At 37.7% G+C, this 18,292-nt stretch overlaps 2 protein-coding genes across 3 annotated transcripts; both read left to right on the top strand.

Annotated features, from left to right (window-relative positions):
* Positions 1-1,045: 1,045 nt before the first annotated feature.
* On the top strand, positions 1,046-3,901 carry LOC111483791 (transmembrane 9 superfamily member 12-like). 2 transcript variants are annotated; one of them, XM_023130103.1, is made up of 2 exons: positions 1,046-1,156; positions 1,546-3,901. In XM_023130103.1, exon 2 carries the CDS (start codon positions 1,594-1,596, stop codon positions 3,580-3,582), a length of 1,989 nt encoding a protein of 662 aa, XP_022985871.1. In that variant the 5' UTR covers positions 1,046-1,156; positions 1,546-1,593; the 3' UTR covers positions 3,583-3,901. The 2 variants fall into 2 exon arrangements, with proteins under 2 accessions (XP_022985871.1, XP_022985872.1); XM_023130104.1 differs by having other exon boundaries at positions 1,048-1,156; positions 1,588-3,901.
* Positions 3,902-5,392: 1,491 nt separating this feature from the next.
* LOC111483808 lies at positions 5,393-18,020 on the top strand. Its single transcript, XM_023130126.1, has 23 exons — positions 5,393-5,630; positions 5,716-6,294; positions 6,386-6,645; positions 6,735-6,815; positions 6,951-7,085; positions 7,198-7,322; positions 7,609-7,773; positions 8,047-8,152; positions 8,332-8,437; positions 8,524-8,634; positions 8,786-8,949; positions 9,073-9,190; positions 9,619-9,843; positions 9,982-10,172; positions 10,302-10,469; positions 10,558-10,663; positions 10,826-10,945; positions 15,912-15,929; positions 16,139-16,297; positions 16,482-16,688; positions 16,876-17,070; positions 17,242-17,313; positions 17,451-18,020. Exons 1-23 carry the CDS (start codon positions 5,583-5,585, stop codon positions 17,607-17,609), a joined length of 3,618 nt encoding a protein of 1,205 aa, XP_022985894.1. The 5' UTR covers positions 5,393-5,582; the 3' UTR covers positions 17,610-18,020.
* The last annotated feature ends 272 nt before the right edge of the window (positions 18,021-18,292 follow it).

The raw sequence follows: 18,292 nt of genomic DNA, 5'->3' as shown, positions 1-18,292 counted from the left end.
ACTGGCCTTGCTTGGAATGAATATTTATAATATAATTTAGATGATTTATTTAAAAAATATTTAGATATTTTTATTTTTTACCGTATATAATCTTTTAATTATTGAAGTTGACTCTATTGAGCTAGTGATGGTGTTTTAACAACACATCCTCACGATAGGATTATATTATCTAGGTTGAACATAAATTCAGAATTATTTATTTAATTATTTCAGACGAATAGAGAGAATTACGTTTACTTATACTCTCGAATTTGAAAAGTTTCATTTCAACTTTAAAAGTTCGACTTTCTTGAAGGGTTTTGTCGTTAAAATTTATATTAAAAAAAATTTGTATTTATGTAATAGCTCAAGCCCACTACTATTAGATATTATCTGTTTTGACTCATTACATATCGTCGTCAGTCTCACGGTTTTAAAAATCGTTGCGTGAGAGGCTTTCAAACCCTTCTAAAAAAATGTTTCGTTATTCTCTCCAACCTATGAGATCTCAGAGTTAAATTTTGTAGTTGCTTGTGGGAAGGGGGGCAAGAGGTTGAAGGAAGGAAGACTAACAACATGCACAATTCACCGAGAAAATTTAATTTCTCTTATTATTAATCAAGAATTTCGTATAGAGCTAAAACGATCCTCCGAAAGTCCCAATACTAATTTGTTCATAATTAATATATTGAAGCTATAGTATCTGATCCTAACTGGTATGAATTAAACAAATGGTTGGAATTTTAATATATTTATTTAATTTAATTTAATTTAATTTTAAAAAAATTTGACAAAAATTTAAGACATTTTAGGTATATTTTATTAGCTTATTAATCAAATATTTGCATAATTATTTTCGCTTCATTCAATTTAAAATCTTCCAATTTACTTTAATAACATTGTTTTCTAAAAAATATGATTACAAAAAAAAAAAAAAAAAAAAAAAAAAAAAAAAAAAAAAAAAAAAAAAAAAAAAAAAAAAAAAAAAAAAAAACTCTAATCCTCCTCTTTTATTTATTTTTAAATAATTTATTTTAGCAAAAGAATATATCTATGTTTTAAGATTTTGAGCAAACGAATGATAAGTCCCAGTACAACGCAATATCAAGAACCGCCAGCAAAATTCTCACACTGTGTCGTCCGTGGCGCTTCCTGAGTATCTCGCACCCTGTCTGTGGTAAGTTCTCGACCTAAATCTCAAGATTTTTGCCCAATTTTTGGTGCATGTTTCCAAGTTATGGATCTTAGGCATGTGTTTTTCTGTAATTGATTATAATTTTCATTTCATCGCTGCTTGTGGAAATTGAATTGAGTCGGATTTCGTCCTTTCCAAGCTTGTTTTTGAGATTGTTTTTGTTCGTTATTTGAGAAAGATTTGCGTAGAATCTCTTTTGTTTCTTCCATGCAACCTCTAAATAACTCAGATCTTATGCGTTCTCTAATTAATTTCGCTGATTCTCAGTGTAGAAGGTGTAGCTAGAAATGTCTTTTCCTTTTTATAGATCTCGCTGCACTCTTGTTTTTGTTTTATGATTTAAATTGCTATCATTTTTTTTCTTCTTCTAGCGAATGGTTCTTTTAAGTTAGAGATTGCCGCATTTCTTTCAGTTTCCAATGGCCTCTTCCAGTTCGAGGAAGCCCTCAATCTGTTGGGGTTTCCTCGTGTTTCTGGTACTTCTTGCCTATCGTTGCGATGCCTTCTATCTTCCCGGAAGCTACATGAAAGTTTACTCCCCTGGAGATCCTATATTTGCTAAGGTTAATTCCTTGACTTCCATTGAAACCGAGCTTCCCTTCAATTACTATAGTCTCCCCTACTGCAAACCACCGGATGGTGTCAAGAAAAGTGCAGAGAATCTTGGGGAGCTGCTTATGGGTGATCAGATCGATAACTCTCCTTATCGTTTTCGCATGAATGTAAATGAAACAGTCTACCTTTGTACTACCCAGCCTTTGAGTGAGGTTCAAGTGAAGCTTTTGAAACAGAGAACCCGTGATCTCTATCAGGTAAACATGATACTGGATAATTTACCAGCCATGAGATTTACCCAACAAAATGGGGTTAAAATCCAGTGGACTGGGTTTCCAGTTGGGTATACACCATCAAACAGTGAGGATGATTATATCATTAATCACCTAAAGTTCACAGTCTTAGTTCATGAGTACGAGGGGAGTGGTGTGGAAATAATTGGCACTGGGGAAGAAGGTATGGGTGTGATTTCGCGAACTGAGCAGAAGAAGTCTTCTGGATTCGAGATTGTTGGATTTCAGGTTGCACCTTGTAGTGTTAAACATAAATTTGATCCTGAAACTATGAAAAAGTATAAAATGTTTGAGAATATCACACATATAGACTGTCCGACAGAACTTGATAAGTCCCAGATTATCAGGGAGAAAGAGCAAGTATCATTCACTTATGAGGTGCAGTTTGTCAAAAGTGAAATACGGTGGCCGTCGAGATGGGATGCGTATTTGAGAATGGAGGGTTCCAAAGTACACTGGTTCTCTATTTTAAATTCTCTAATGGTAATCTTCTTCTTAGCTAGTATAGTTTTTGTCATATTCTTAAGGACTGTGAGAAGAGATTTGACAAGGTATGAGGAGTTGGATAAAGAATCTCAAGCGCAGATGAATGAGGAGCTCTCTGGATGGAAACTTGTGGTGGGAGATGTGTTCAGGGAACCTGATTGTTCGAAGCTCCTTTGTGTGATGGTTGGTGATGGCGTTCAAATCTTGGGGATGGCAGTTGTTACTGTTGTTTGTACAGCCTTTGGCTTCATGTCACCAGCTTCAAGAGGAATGCTACTGACAGGGATGATTATTCTTTATCTTTTCCTTGGGATTATTGCGGGTTATGTCGGCGTACGTGCATGGAGAACCATTAAAGGAACATCGGAAGGGTGGCGGTCGGTTTCCTGGTCAATTGCTTGCTTCTTTCCTGGGATTGTCTTCGTCATTCTTACAATACTGAACTTCATACTTTGGAGCAGCAAGAGTACGGGTGCCATTCCCATCTCACTATATTTCGAACTCTTGGCTCTCTGGTTTTGCATATCTGTGCCACTCACCCTGCTGGGAGGGTTCTTTGGCACACGAGCAGTGGAAATTCAATTTCCTGCAAGAACCAACCAAATTCCGAGGGAAATTCCTGCACAAAAGTACCCATCTTGGCTTCTCATTCTTGGAGCTGGGACCCTTCCCTTTGGAACCCTTTTCATCGAACTCTTCTTTATCCTTTCTAGTATCTGGCTTGGAAGGTTCTATTATGTTTTTGGCTTCCTACTGATAGTCTTATCTTTGCTGGTTATTGTGTGTGCTGAGGTATCACTCGTCCTTACCTACATGCATGTGTGTGTGGAAGATTGGCGGTGGTGGTGGAAGGCTTTCTTTGCTTCTGGTTCCGTTGCTCTTTACGTGTTCTTATATTCCATCCACTACTTAGTCTTTGAGCTGCAGAGTTTGAGCGGCCCAGTATCAGCCATTCTTTATCTTGGTTATTCATTGATCATGGCAACGGCAATCATGTTGTCAACTGGCACCATCGGCTTCTTGACGTCCTTCTACTTTGTTCACTACCTATTTTCATCAGTAAAGATAGATTAGAAATAGCCAACACCGCCCTTGAACGCGCAGGCCGTGGATGCTTTCGGTAACGTTTTGGCTCTTTGGTTAGTCCCCCGGTACTTCTTTTTTCACCTTAGCAAGTTTCTTAGGCAAATGGTCTTGGGAGCTGGTATGTTATATATGGAGTGAAGTGGAGTGAAGTCCAAAAGGAAATTGCCTTGGTTTCTTAATGCCATTGATCTCGTTTTGATTGCGCGCTTTTATCCAATCAATTTCAAAATTGTTAGGTGAATCTTGAAAAGTACCATTGTTTCAGCCTTCCATTATTGTATACCATTTCATTGTATCGATATTTTCACTGATCGAAATGACATTTGAAATTAATGAACGGTTCACTCCATAACGAAACACTGGTTTCTAAACAATTTAGAAATTGAGTTGGGATGAACTTTAGAAGCATTTGAAAGTAAGTTAGACACGAGCACACGAAGGTAAAGTGAGATTAGTTCCCTTTAAATGTGTTTTTTTTTTTTATTACTTTCACGTTTGGGTTCGTAAATTTACCAATTGTGAGGGTATCACTTGTTTTGGATTGAAATTAAACCATTTTAAGAATATTTTGAAACAAACCATTAAGAACTTGGTACATCAATAATCTAATATATAGTATATCAAATATGCTTTTGACATATCTATATGATAAATCTTAATAATAAAAAAATGAAAAAATTTAGATTTTGCCAATTTTATTTCATTAAATTAAGATAATATTTATCGAAAAAGTGAATGGAGAAAAGAAAAGTGCTTTTTTTTTTTTAGTTATTATTTTTTTTTTTTAATGATATGATATATGTATGAATATATTTTTTTTTGGTGAGGAGTGTAGTATTTTGGTCAAATTTATTTAAGCTCATTAATTTTCTTAAAAGACACGCCACGTGTCACAATCACGATTTTTAGACAGGAGATTTGGCGATTGTGAGGCACCCACTCTTAGCATTGAATGGGTCAAGCCTACTTCGAGTTAAGTTACCTGCGGTCAGGTAATGTGAATACAAACCTTGGGTCTCGATTTCAAGAGAAGATTTTAGAAAGCGGGTGCAAAATAGTTTTGAAGACAAGAGAGAGAAATTGAAATTGGGGTTATATGGCAATAACAACTACTTCCTACATATAACTATTGGGGAGAGAGAAGTCAGGCGCAAGAGAACCTTTATCTCAAGATTGGTTGATTGACAACTAGTCATATTCCATATGGTACATTCATTTCATGCGTACCATGCGTAGCTATGACATCGTCGAAATGTCATACTCATAAAGAAAACAAGAAAGAAGTAATACAACATGAAAGGGGTAAAAAAAAAAAGCAATAAAGTAGTACAAAGCAAAAGTTTTGGCGTGTCACGGACATGCGGTCATGGTCAACATACCTTGGACAAGCATGACCGTGATACTACGCATCCCATTTTCATAATTGACATCAATTTCAACTAATAAATTAGACTCAAAACAATTTTTTATTTTTTATTTTTTATTTTTATAGTTTTTCTCTTTTAAATTTTTTTTTTATTATTATTTTGCATTTATAACTAAATTTAAAAAAAAAAACAAAAAATAATTTTTTAGAATTTTTAGAATTTATAAATTTAAATTTTAAAAACTAAAAATTAAATAAGAAATGGTAATTAAACGACACTTCAAAAATAAAAATAAAGGACCGAAAGAATTAAATATAGATGGAGAAAATGTTTCTTCTTTTTGGGTTTTCGTAATATTATTAATAATATTATTATTTAAAATAAATAAGAGCTCTAGAAACTAGCCGTTAACAAACGTAGACCCACTGAACTAATGCGCTGTCGCGCTCCTTCTTCTTCCTCTTCTTCTTCTTCTTCTTCTTCTTCTTCTTCTTCTTCGTCTTCGTTGTATTTGATTCTGTCCTGTACTTCAACTCTTTCAAGCTTCTTCCTTGTGCTCCTTCAACGTCTCTCTTCTATACCAGAAGCCCCTTCCCGTTAGAAGATTTATCATTGGCCACGATGTTCACAGATGGCCTTGATGAAACTGCAATTGACTGGATAAAAAAGGTACTCTCGATTCTGATGCAATTCCTAGCGTTTTTGTTCGTTTTTATTCGATTCAGTTTACAATCCGTTGCTTCTTTCTCCACAGGGGAGGGATAAGCCGGTGGAAGATGAAGCTCGAATTCGATCTCCTCTTGCCGAGAGAACCGGCGCCGATCTATTTCCAAAATCTCCTTTGGCGTTTAATGGCAGTGGATTCATGTCTTCTCACGTTTTGCCTCCTTTGAAATTCCGTTCTGGATTGCTTACTCCTCATAGTTTGGCTTCTCCTTGCCTGGATGACGACGAGGACGATGATGATGGAGATTATGATGTTAATGAAAGTATTGCTTCAGTTCCGTTTGAAGATGGTGGAGTTTATTCTGACGATGATGGTATGCGATTTCATGATTCGGATTTCTTGGAGAAGCCAGTTATTGAGGGTTTTGATGAAGATGCATTTGGCTACCATTCTAGCGTATATTCCGGTGAGATTAAAGTGCCTGGAATCTCAAATATATCTTCTATCAATAGAGGGCATTTGAAGGAAGATCTCAGGATTGAGGTGCCTGTTAATTTAAGAAAATTTCCTGGTGGAAGGTTGGGTGCGAGGAACTTCCCCCAAAAATTTTCAACTCCTAATCATGGAAGTCGGCACAAGAATCAAGTCCACTTTCACAGCGCTCGTGTAAGAACTTCAAATCCCTTCTATTTCTCTTTATATGTTGCAGATTATTGTATTTGTCCTTCTGAAAGCTGAACTGAGTTGATCGTTGCAGGGACCTCAAGTCCACAGAAGTGTTTTTGAGGATTTGGCAGGAACCCCCAGTGCACCTCCCATTGCTGCTGATGTTGGAAGTGGTGAAGCGACAAGCACCGAGTGTGAAAGTCAGACCAGACGAGATTCTGAAGATTCAAGTGAAATTGATCAAACTGGCAATGGATGCCCATTGCGAGCACATGAGGGTCTTGATGGATGTAAAGAAGTTTTGACAGATTGGACACCTTGTTCTCCAGCAAACACCCAAATTTTTGAAAGGTTTGGTGGTTTTTAGTGGACTACTTTTACCTGAAAGAACCTTTAAATTTGTTCTTTCAATTTTCTCAGTTATATTCTTTTGTTAACAGAACTTCAACAGGAGCTAAAGATTCTCATATCTCTCAACTGCAAGCAAACTATCCAGATTCTTCATCCTGTTACAACACAAGGTCTTATTGAATCCTACTCCTCTTGAGCCTGGATTCAAGTAGTTATTTATTAGTTGTTTCTATCATTTGCTTCAAGGTACTTTTGGTTATTACTGATCTTAACATTCTTGTCCATTTTGAGTTTCATAATTGCAGCGGTCAGCATGCCTGGCAAACGCTACTTGCATATGATGCTTGTATTCGGTTATGCCTACAAGCATGGGAAAGAGGCTGCACAGACTCACCTGAATTTTTACGCAATGGGTGCCTGATTCTTCGAAATGCTTTTGGGTACCGATCCCCTTTCTTGTGCATTTTGACTAAGTATTGCTCAATTTGAAAGTTCATGATACCGTTTATTGGACCTCTTATGGGTTCTCTCTATGAATTGACTACTATGTAGGCTACAGAAATTTTTATTGCAACCTCGGCTGGCACAACCAACAGAAAGGGGGAGGAACACTGAGCATTCAGAACAAGTAGTTACTTCGAACCCGAAGCAAGTTGTTGGAAAGATAAGAGTGGAAGGTACAAGATTCTTCAGAAGATTTCACCACCATTTTAAACAATATATTTGGTTTGATTCCCTGTCCAAAGACTCCTAGAGGGCTACTTGGTTATGTGTTGTCAAACTTTCTATTAAATTGAACGACTTGGTTCCTTTTGAGAGCTCTGCTTTCTATGTTCCAATTTAGTGAACAACCAATTCTGTGCTGGTTCTCTCTCTAGTCTTAGAAATCGAAACAACTTTTCTCCTTTCCAATAATTTGTTGGTGTATTGATTGACCAAGATTTTTTGTTTTGATACTGGCAGTGAAAAAGCTTAGATTGATACCAAAGAGGAAACTGATGAATACATATTCGCAAAAAAGCTCAATCTATATGCGAGCTGGGGCAGAGTACATCCGAAATATCTCAACTTTCGTGAAAAATGGCATAAATTCTCTAAAAGAGGCTTCGTTCTCAACTACTTCAGAAGGTTTGTAGTTAGTACCAAATTTGTTCGTTTTTTTGCTTTCTTCAATTGTGACACACGATTGATCTTTCACCAAGTTGGAAAATGATGGGTCCTATTTATTATTTGCGCCAATTTATTGTCTGAATTTTGTACGTTAATAGGGTGATACAGTCCAAATACTTCCAAAAGATAAGTATGGGCATAGATGACATGCAGGAAAAAACAGGAATAAGTGTTTTTCTATAATTTCCAGTTCAGTAGTGGAAAGTGATTTACTTTTTTAATGTTTCGCAGAACAATTATCGTGCTTATTTCAGTTGAAGAGTGCTGCAGAAGTCTCTGAAGTGGAGTGTGCTTCTGCTGTTTGCTTGCACCCTAGCAGTGGAGACTACCATGTCTTGTAAGTTCTGTGGTTTACCAGCTTAACTTGCTAAGAAAGAGCTCACATATGAACCACTGCTCTAAGACATTATTTCTTTTTCTGAATTAATATTACACCAATCCCCTTTAGCAGAAGATTCTGCCTTTTCTAGTAGATCTATGTTATTAACTCAAGATCATATGTATTTGTGACTTCAGTTTCCCTGAGGCTCCAGGAGATACTCTTTTGCTAGAAATCCAGGATGTTAAGAAAGTTACCCAAGGTCGAACTATGATTGCAGTTTCATCCTTGATCGATAACACAGTAAGTAATATGTTTCAGTTATACTTTTTTGCACTTGATCAATCAATAGTAATAAGAAATGAACTGACTTCACCCATTATGTGCAGAATGATAGAATTCGGTGGTGGCCCATATACCATGATGACCAGGAATGTGTTGGAAAAATTCAGCTTTCTATTGTTCACACATTGACAAGTGACGAGACTAATCATATGAAGGTAATTTTTTCCCCTCACAAGTACTAACGTTTTAAGCTTTTATTTGGAAGCAAATTAATGGGCATATCCTTACATAATGGGATTTTCTTTTGGTTCAAAAAGATGGATAGATTGTGGGTTTGACTGTTCCTTTTGTTTTCAAATGATACAGAGTGGACCTTTAGTTGAAACTCTTGCCTATGATTTAGTGCTAGAGGCTGCGATGCGTGCACAGCACTTCTGTTCCACAAATCTTAGGATAGATGGACTTTGGAAATGGTTATTGACTGAATTTGCAGACTACTATGGAGTTTCTAACTCATATACAAGGATCAGGTATTAAACGTATGTCATTATGGATATGTAGAGTAGCAATTTAAGAAGACCAATCATTCATATTCTTGCAGATCTATCAATTTTGCTTTATTTTGACTTGCTTTATTTCTTCCCAATACACAGATATCTTTCTCATGTCATGAATGTGGCTACGCCAACTAAAGATTGCTTAGAGCTCGTAAATGAATTACTTGAACCCATAATGAAGGCCAAAAGCGAGAAAAGTTTGACTAGGCAAGAGGTATGTTTATCTAGTTGACCCTAACCAAATAAGAGTAATCACGATGGCAAGGATCTCTTGAAAATGAGGGTTGTTATTTATCAAAAGCTTAGTTCTGATTGCACATGTGGCTCATAGGAAACTAAGTCTGGGTTTGTATAGTGTGAACTTGTATGGATTTTTGTAGCTTGTGATCGAAAATTTGAATGTGTTTGTAATTTGTAGAAGTGTGTAACATGAAACTGGTAACAATGTGGCTTGAGTGAAATAGATTCTCACCTATTCAGCATAGATTGGCTTTACGATCTCATACTATACAAACGCAGCCGTTTTGCATTTTCTTGCCTCCAATATGGCATATTCTTTATTCTTTTGGGGAATGACCATTAAAAACTATCCGCGGGTACAATGATGTATCTTTGGTTCTAATTAGTACATTCTCTTTGCAGAGAAGTATACTACTGGATTGTGAAACTCAAATTGAGAGTCTTCTGGCAAATGTTTTTGAGAACTACAAGTCATTGGATGAAAACTCCCCGACGGGATTGACAGATTTACTTGGTCCAATAAAAGACTCTGCAGCACCTGCTCTAACTCCAGCTGTGAAAATCTACACTCAGCTCCATGATATACTTTCTCGAGATGCCCAGAATATGCTAAGGAACTATTTTCAGGTGAGCCACCATCCGTTTTGTACTCACATAGAACTATATAATAACTTCATGCGATTGTGGGAAGCAATGCAAAATCCTTGCTTTGATTCTTCTGATTACATGAATAAGCTAAACATTGCACTCCTATTATGATTGCAGAGAGGGGCAAAAAAGCGATGTCGAAAGTACATGGTTGAGACTGATGAGTTTGTCTCGGGAAACTCTGAAGGTGTTCTCATTGATCCAATTACCATATCCACCGCATATTTGAAGATTAAACAGCTATGTAAACATATAGGTGATGAAATACAGGCTGATATCAAAATTCATAATCAGCATATACTACCCAGGTATGTTACATATGCGTTAATGAAACTGTTAGATCTTACGAAGTTTAACGAACTTTACAAGAATGCTTGTTACTATAATATGGGTTGTGCCTTGAATATACCGTGGCTCCTGTTACCATTTTGTTGCAGTTCCATTGACCTGTCAAACATCACCGCCGCTGTTTACAGTACTGAGTTGTGCAACAGGCTTAGAGGATTCCTCTCAGCATGGCCTCCATCTGGTCCATTGCCTTACATAAATGAGCTTTTAGTAGCTACTGCTGATTTTGAAAGAAGCCTTGAATCATGGAACATCAGGTTTGTGTTAAAGATCATTTTACAGCTGAAAAGACGAGACGATTGTATTGGATACTTCATTTTTTCCTGACATCACGGAATCCTTCAGTCCTGTGCAGGGTGGTGTAGACTCCAGAAATCTATTCCACAACTATATAATGGTGTGGGTACAGGATATGCAACTAACTTTGCTGGATCTGTGTAAAGCAGAAAAGGTACGCTCTCTCTCTCTCTCTCTCTCGGTATCTTTTTAGGAAGCAAAATTGCAAGTCTGCATAGAGAAATTCTCCGTGTTTTATTAGTAGCACATTCATCCTTCCTACAAAGTTACAGTTCAGCCTCTAAGCGAACTTTCTTGATTTGAACAATTGACACAGGTTCCATGGTCTGGTGTGTCAACAAATCATTCCAGCTCGCCCTTTGCCGAGGAGATGTATGAGAAAATAAGAGACTCCCTCGTTCAGTATGAAGTAGTGATCAATCGGTGGCCTCAGTATGTTGAAATATCATCACTAGCCCAATAGAGTCAAGCCCAATAATTGTACTAGCCCAATAGAGTCAAGCCTAATTGTACGAGCCCAGTATATTTATTTTAGTAGAGATTTTAGGAGAAAGAGATGTAGATATTTTAGGAGAAAGATTCAATTTGTTAGGTCTAGATTCAAATCGGTTAGGTCTAGATTTAGATTGGTTAAATATAGATTGTTTACTCTTAGTATAAATACCCCCACCCTACCTAGGTTATTCATCCAAGAAATCTAAAAACAATAAAAAGCAGAAGTATTCTACAGAGTGTCTTGTATTCTCTTCTCGATTGGTCTTAATAAAGAGAGTGAGTTGTGTTCAACATTTGGTATCAGAGCGAGGTTAGTGTAGGTTATCTGATCTCTTGGAATCCTTAGTATGCTCTGTGGTTGCAGCTCTGCCTGATCTTCCACATCAGAAACGATTTCTTGAGATTAGTGGTGAGTGAGTTTCTTTTGTGTCGTGAGAAGTCTGTGACTCTGCAAGTCTTGTGTCAAAAGAACTTGTTTGGTATTACTGAGGTATGGCCAACACGATGAGTGATTTCCAAATCGTTGGAGGAATTAAGAAACTCAACAACAACAACTACAACACGTGGGCAACATGCATGATGTCCTATTTACAAGGACAGGATCTTTGGGAGATCGTTGGCGGGTGTGAAACTACGCCGCCAGAGGAGGATTCTAACGACGCCTTGCGCAAATGGAGAGTCAAAGCAGGCAAAGCAATGTTTGCCTTGAAGACCACCATCGGAGAAGAGATGTTAGAACATATTTGGGATGACAAGACACCGAAAGAAGCATGGGACACATTCGTGATGTTGTTCTCAAAGAAGAATGATACGAGACTACAACTTCTGGAGAATGAGTTGTTGTCAATTTCACAACGTGATATGACGATTGCTCAGTACTTCCACAAGGTCAAATCGATCTGTCGGGAGATTACTGAACTAGACCCAAAGTCCGCCATTGTAGAATCTCGAATGAAGAGGATTATAATCCACGGATTGCGACCAGAATATCGAAGCTTCATTGCTGCTGTACAAGGATGGCCCACTCAACCATCACTGGTAGAGTTCGAAAATTTGTTAGCCAGCCAAGAAGCCATGGCTAAACAAATGGGAGGCTTCACGTTGAAGGGTGAAGAAGCACTCTACACGAGTGAAAGTCAGAGCAATAATAGGCCGTCTACCAGACGTGGATACAATGGTGACAAAAGAAGAAGCCACCAAGGGATTGCACAACCTGAGAGAGCTCAGAAGAACGACAACAAGAGTTTTCAAAGAACGAGATTTGGTGGTATTTGCTATAACTGCGGGAAAAAGGGCCATATGTCTAGAGATTGTTGGTCCAGGAAAAAGACCATTGAAAACAATGTGGCAATATCCAAAAAGAAGATAGAAGATGAATGGGATGCAGAGGTACTATGTCCCATAGAAGAAGACGAGCTAGCACTCATGGCGACAATGGAAGACCATATCAACTATGAGAATGACTGGATCGTTGATTCAGGATGTTCAAATCACATGACTGGCGATCAGAGAAAATTGCAAGACAAGAAAGAGTACAAAGGAAGTCGTATGGTACGTACAGCAAATAACACACAGTTATCAATTGCTCAAATCGGCAATACGACAATCATGCCTGGCAATAAGTCTGATACAGTGTCGCTACATAATGTTTATCATGTACCGGGTATAAAGAAGAACTTGTTGTCAGTGTCACAACTAACAACATCAGGAAGCTATGTCGTGTTTGGGCCAGAAGATGTAAAAGTTTATCAAGATGTTAAGATAATAGGAAAGCCGACGATAGAAGGACGAAGAGTGGAGTCTGTCTACGTTCTATCTGCAGAGTCTGCCTATGTTGACAAGACCCGAAAGAATGAGACGACAGATCTATGGCATGCAAGATTGGGACATATTAGCTACCATAAGTTGAAGCTGATTATGGAGAAATCTATGCTCAAAGGTCTACCACAACTGGAAGTCAAAACAGACGTTGTCTGCGCTGGATGTCAGTATGGTAAAGCTCATCAATTACCATACAAAGAGTCAAGTTTCAAAGCAAAGAAACCATTAGAGTTAGTTCACTCTGATTTGTTCGGCCCAGTCAAACAAGCATCGATCAGCGGAATGCGGTATATGGTGACATTTATTGACGACTACTCAAGATATGTGTGGATTTTCTTTATGAAAGAAAAGTCTGACACGTTCTCAAAGTTTCAAGAATTCAAGATGATGGTCGAAGGAGAAGTAGGAGCGAAGATTCGTTGTCTACGTTCAGACAATGGCGGAGAATACACGTCAGATGAGTTCGATCAATATTTACACGAGTGTGGGATACGACGTCAATTTACATGTGCCAACACGCCACAACAAAATGGTGTAGCAGAAAGAAAGAATCGACACCTTGCAGAAACCTGTCGAAGCATGTTACACGCAAAGAACGTTCCAGGAAGTTTTTGGGCTGAAGCTATGCGAACTGCTGCCCATGTGATCAACAAGCTTCCTCAACCAAAGCTAGGGTTCGTCTCACCATTTGAGATACTATGGGATATGAAACCTACAATTAGTTATTTCCGAGTATTTGGCTGTGTTTGCTATGTATTTGTGCCTGACCATCTACGTAGCAAGTTTGACAAGAAAGCAGTCAAGTGTGTATTTGTTGGATACGACAATCAAAGAAAAGGATGGAGGTGCTGTGATCCAACAAGTGGAAAATACTATACATCAAGAGATGTAGTTTTTGATGAAGCATCTACATGGTGGTCCTCGGAGAAGAAAGTCTTATCAGATTCAAACATTGAAGAAATTCTACAACAGAAGCTGGGGGAGCAAACTACACAAATTCAATCAAATTTCGATGCATCTGAAAATCCAAGCGACATTGATATTGACAAGCAGGAGGTGACTCAATCAAGCGAATCTGATAAAAATGAAACAACACATCAACAACTTAGGCGATCAAATAGAATCCGAAGGCCAAATCCTAAGTATGCAAATGCAGCTATTGTAGAAGATAGAGTTTACGAACCAGAGACATATGAAGAAGCATCACAAAACTCGGTTTGGCAGAAAGCGATGGAGGAAGAAATTATAGCCTTGGAGCATAATCAAACTTGGGAACTAGTGCCAAGACTAGGAGATATCAAACCCGTCTCTTGCAAGTGGGTCTATAAAATAAAGCGTCGACCGGATGGATCAATCGAGAGATACAAGGCTCGACTCGTGGCTCGAGGATTTTCTCAACAATATGGACTAGATTATGATGAAACATTCAGTCCAGTGGCAAAGATTACTACCGTACGAGTTCTGCTAGCACTCGCAGCAAGTAAAGATTGGAAACTGTGGCAAATGGATGTGAAGAATGCCTTCTTGCACGGAGAGCTAGACAGGGAGATTTATATGAACCAACCAAAGGGATTTGAGAGTGCAGCTAATCCTAATTATGTATGCAAGCTTAGAAAAGCTCTTTATGGACTGAAACAAGCACCGAGAGCTTGGTATGGTAAGATTGCTGAATTTCTTACCCAAAGTGGTTATTCAGTTGCGCATGCAGACTCAAGCCTATTCATCAAAGAAAGAGAAGGAAATTTGACAATTGTGTTGGTCTACGTGGACGATTTGATTATCACCGGGGACGATGAAAGAGAAATTTATCAAACAAGAGAAAATTTATCAATACGCTTTCAGATGAAAGAGCTAGGAGAGCTTAAACACTTCTTAGGCCTAGAAGTTGATCGCACAGATGAAGGACTGTTTCTCTGCCAACAAAAGTATACCAGAGACATGCTTCAGAAGTTCAACATGTTAGAGTGCAAGCAAGTTTCAACACCGATGGAGATAAATGCCAAGATTTGTGCACATGAAGGCAAAGAGTTGAACGATGAAACAACGTACCGACAACTAGTAGGTAGTCTTATCTACCTAACTTTAACTCGACCTGATATCTCGTATGCAGTTGGGGTTATGAGTCGATACATGCAAAGTCCAAAGAAGCCTCATCTGGATGCAGCTCGACGGATCTTGAGATATATCAAAGGTACAATCGACTATGGTCTTTTGTACAAAAGAAGCAAAGACTGCAAGCTAGTTGGATACTGTGATGCTGACTATGCAGGAGACCACGATACTCGGAGGTCAACCACTGGGTATGTGTTCAAGTTTGGTTCGGGAACAATTTCTTGGTGTAGCAAGAGACAACCAACAGTATCATTATCAACTACAGAAGCAGAGTATAGAGCAGCGGCTGGAGCAGCCCAGGAAAGTACATGGCTAAAACTCTTGATGGAAGATTTGCACCAGAAAATTGACTATCCAATATCACTTCTTTGCGACAACCAATCTGCGATTCGCCTTGCAGAAAATCCAGTGTTTCATGCTAGAACAAAGCATGTGGAGGTGCACTACCATTTCATTAGAGAGAAGGTCCTAAAGGAAGAAATTGAGATGCAGCAGATCAAGACAGATGACCAAGTGGCAGACTTGTTTACAAAAGGGTTGAATACTAGCAAACATGAGAGCTTTCGCTGTCAGCTCAACATGATGCAGCGAATGAGGACTAGTGCTGAGGGGGAGTGTTGAAATATCATCACTAGCCCAATAGAGTCAAGCCCAATAATTGTACTAGCCCAATAGAGTCAAGCCTAATTGTACGAGCCCAGTATATTTATTTTAGTAGAGATTTTAGGAGAAAGAGATGTAGATATTTTAGGAGAAAGATTCAATTTGTTAGGTCTAGATTCAAATCGGTTAGGTCTAGATTTAGATTGGTTAAATATAGATTGTTTACTCTTAGTATAAATACCCCCACCCTACCTAGGTTATTCATCCAAGAAATCTAAAAACAATAAAAAGCAGAAGTATTCTACAGAGTGTCTTGTATTCTCTTCTCGATTGGTCTTAATAAAGAGAGTGAGTTGTGTTCAACACAGTATTCACTGATTCTAGAAAATGTAAGATTGATTATTGTTATCACATTAGAGACCACCATCATTCTACCATTTCATTTAATTGTAATTGCGTATCATGCTCAAACTACATTCTTTTTAACATAATGACTTGTTATAGTCGTCAATGCCCGCTCGAACTTATAACATTCTCAATTCCCTGTACTTTGCTGTACATACTCGCTCACATTGACTGCGTTGTTGGTTCTATATAGGCTGTTGCAGATGTTGAGAGAGCAATATTAAAAGCACTTGAAAAACAATACAACGATATCTTGACACCTCTGAAAGATACCATCCCAAAGAGGCTGAACATGCATGTTCAGAAGCTAACAAGAAGACAATCAATGGCAATATACTCCGTTCCTAATCAAGTAAGCGTCCTCTTTTCCTTGTAGTGTACCACCTTTATCTGTGGATATATTGATGCTCGTCCGAGCCTTGATAGCTACTTCTAGTCTCATATGTATGATGCATCATACTTGTAGTTTTAACTTTTTTGAAAAAATATATATTTCCATGTGATTTTCACGTTTTGTTACCGTTTCTTGTGAACAGTTGGGAATGTTCCTCAATACCATCAAGAGAATTCTAGATGTCCTACATATTAGAGTTGAAGGTATCTTGAAGTCCTGGGCATCCTATATGCCTGTTGTGGGTGACAAGAAATCGCTGTTTGGAGAGCAAATGAACGGAATCACGGTTCTTTTGAGGACGAAGTATAAAAACTACTTACAGGCAACTGTAGGGAAGCTCATATGCAATGTAAGCTCTTATCACTTAATACTTTTCTCATGACATAAAATTTATTTTGATTTTTTCAGTCATAAGTTTTTCTTCCGAACCATCTTGGTCTTAGATCCAAGGATGAATCTAGTGAATAAAAATCTCCAATAACATAGGCTCATCATTTGCAATTCTACGCACATTATAATTTTCAAATCTTCATCAGATGCAAGGCAACCGTAATACACGGCTGAAAAGGATTTTGGAGGAAACGAGGGAAGAAGAAGGGGAGCATGAAGTTCGTGAAAGAATGCAAATGCTAAGTTCACAACTCACTGACTCTATATGGAACCTGCACGAAGTCTTCACAGGACCTATATTTGTCGCAATGTGTCGGGGGCTCTGGGACAGGATGGGACAGGTAAACTTGAGTTTACATACATGTATAGAATTACATTTTAAGTGCTTAAAAAAAGTGAAAAAAAAAAAAGTGTTTTTGTAAGGATTCAAACAGCTTCACACTGAAATTTCCTAACAGTTCACATCCCATTTAGGATATTCTAAGTTAATGCAACCACACTATTTGAAACAGATTGTCTTGAAGTTTCTCGAAGGCAGGAAAGAAAACAGAGTATGGTACAATGGATCATATTACGCTCTTGGGGTATGTAAATTTCAATGCTGCCACCCACTCTACTCTCTATAACAACAGAATATGCTCCTCCCATGTCCTTTGTGCTGCTGCTGCATGTAAATAATTCATCATTATGAGCTCACAATAATTCTATATTTTGTGTGCAGATTCTGGATGATACATTTGCTTCCCAAATGCAGCGATTACTAGGAAACGCAGTGCAAGAAAAAGATATTGATCCTCCTCGTTCAGTTGTTGAAGCTCGATCAATTCTGTGCAGGGACTCGGCAAATGCCACTGACACTGCCACTTATTTATATCTCTGATAGTTTCAACTGGTCTGCCTGGTCTGCCTTCTTCAATTCATTCATCTCTTATAGTTTCAACTGGTCTGCTTCTTCAATTCATTCATCTCTGATAATCTCAACTGTCCTGCCTTCTTCAATTCATTCATCTCTGATAGTTTCAACTGGTCTGCTTCTTCAATTCATTCATCTCCGATAGTTCAACTGGTCTGCTCTTCAATTCATTCATATACATACATAGCTTAGGTGTAATAATATTATTCTTATAGCTCTATTTACTATTTAGAAATTTTTTATTGTATTTATTCAATCTATTTCGAAAGGTTATATTGTTGTATTATTATTCAGAGGATCATTGTTCTTTTATTTTTTTAGATCATTACTGTTCAATTCTTTATATAAAGATCAATAAAAGCAGCTTCTTGATTTTCTTTTAGTTGAGAGTTCATTGCCATTGAAAACTCTGATGCTTATTTGTTGACCTCAGCTTTGTCATGGAACCAACTAAAGTGTTTCTACCGTGGTTAAATTATTATTATTATTATTTCACTTTTAACATCGTATTATTACTTTCTTTTTGCATATATTTGCTATTAATTCTGTTTCGGTGGTTAAATTACAAGATATCCCTAAAATTTGAAACTAGTGTTTTATTTGTTTTTCCGACAAATTTACAAAATTTTATAAAATTTTACCAATCTATT

The sequence above is a fragment of the Cucurbita maxima genome, unplaced genomic scaffold (genome assembly GCF_002738345.1).
Source record: "Cucurbita maxima cultivar Rimu unplaced genomic scaffold, Cmax_1.0 Cma_Scf00009, whole genome shotgun sequence".
NCBI lineage: Eukaryota > Viridiplantae > Streptophyta > Magnoliopsida > Cucurbitales > Cucurbitaceae > Cucurbita > Cucurbita maxima.
The sequence above is the reverse complement of the archived record's forward strand: the minus strand, read 5'-3'. Positions and strand labels throughout refer to the sequence as shown.

Bases quoted from the DNA above. Each gene is read 5' to 3' on its own strand.
- LOC111483808 (XM_023130126.1), top strand. From the start codon at position 5,583: ATGTTCACAGATGGCCTTGATGAAACTGCAATTGACTGGATAAAAAAG. The intron at 9,191-9,618 runs GTATGTTTATCT...TTCTCTTTGCAG, and splicing joins AAAGTTTGACTAGGCAAGAG to AGAAGTATACTACTGGATTG. The intron at 10,173-10,301 runs GTATGTTACATA...ATTTTGTTGCAG, and splicing joins AATCAGCATATACTACCCAG to TTCCATTGACCTGTCAAACA.
- LOC111483791 (XM_023130103.1), top strand. From the start codon at position 1,594: ATGGCCTCTTCCAGTTCGAGGAAGCCCTCAATCTGTTGGGGTTTCCTC.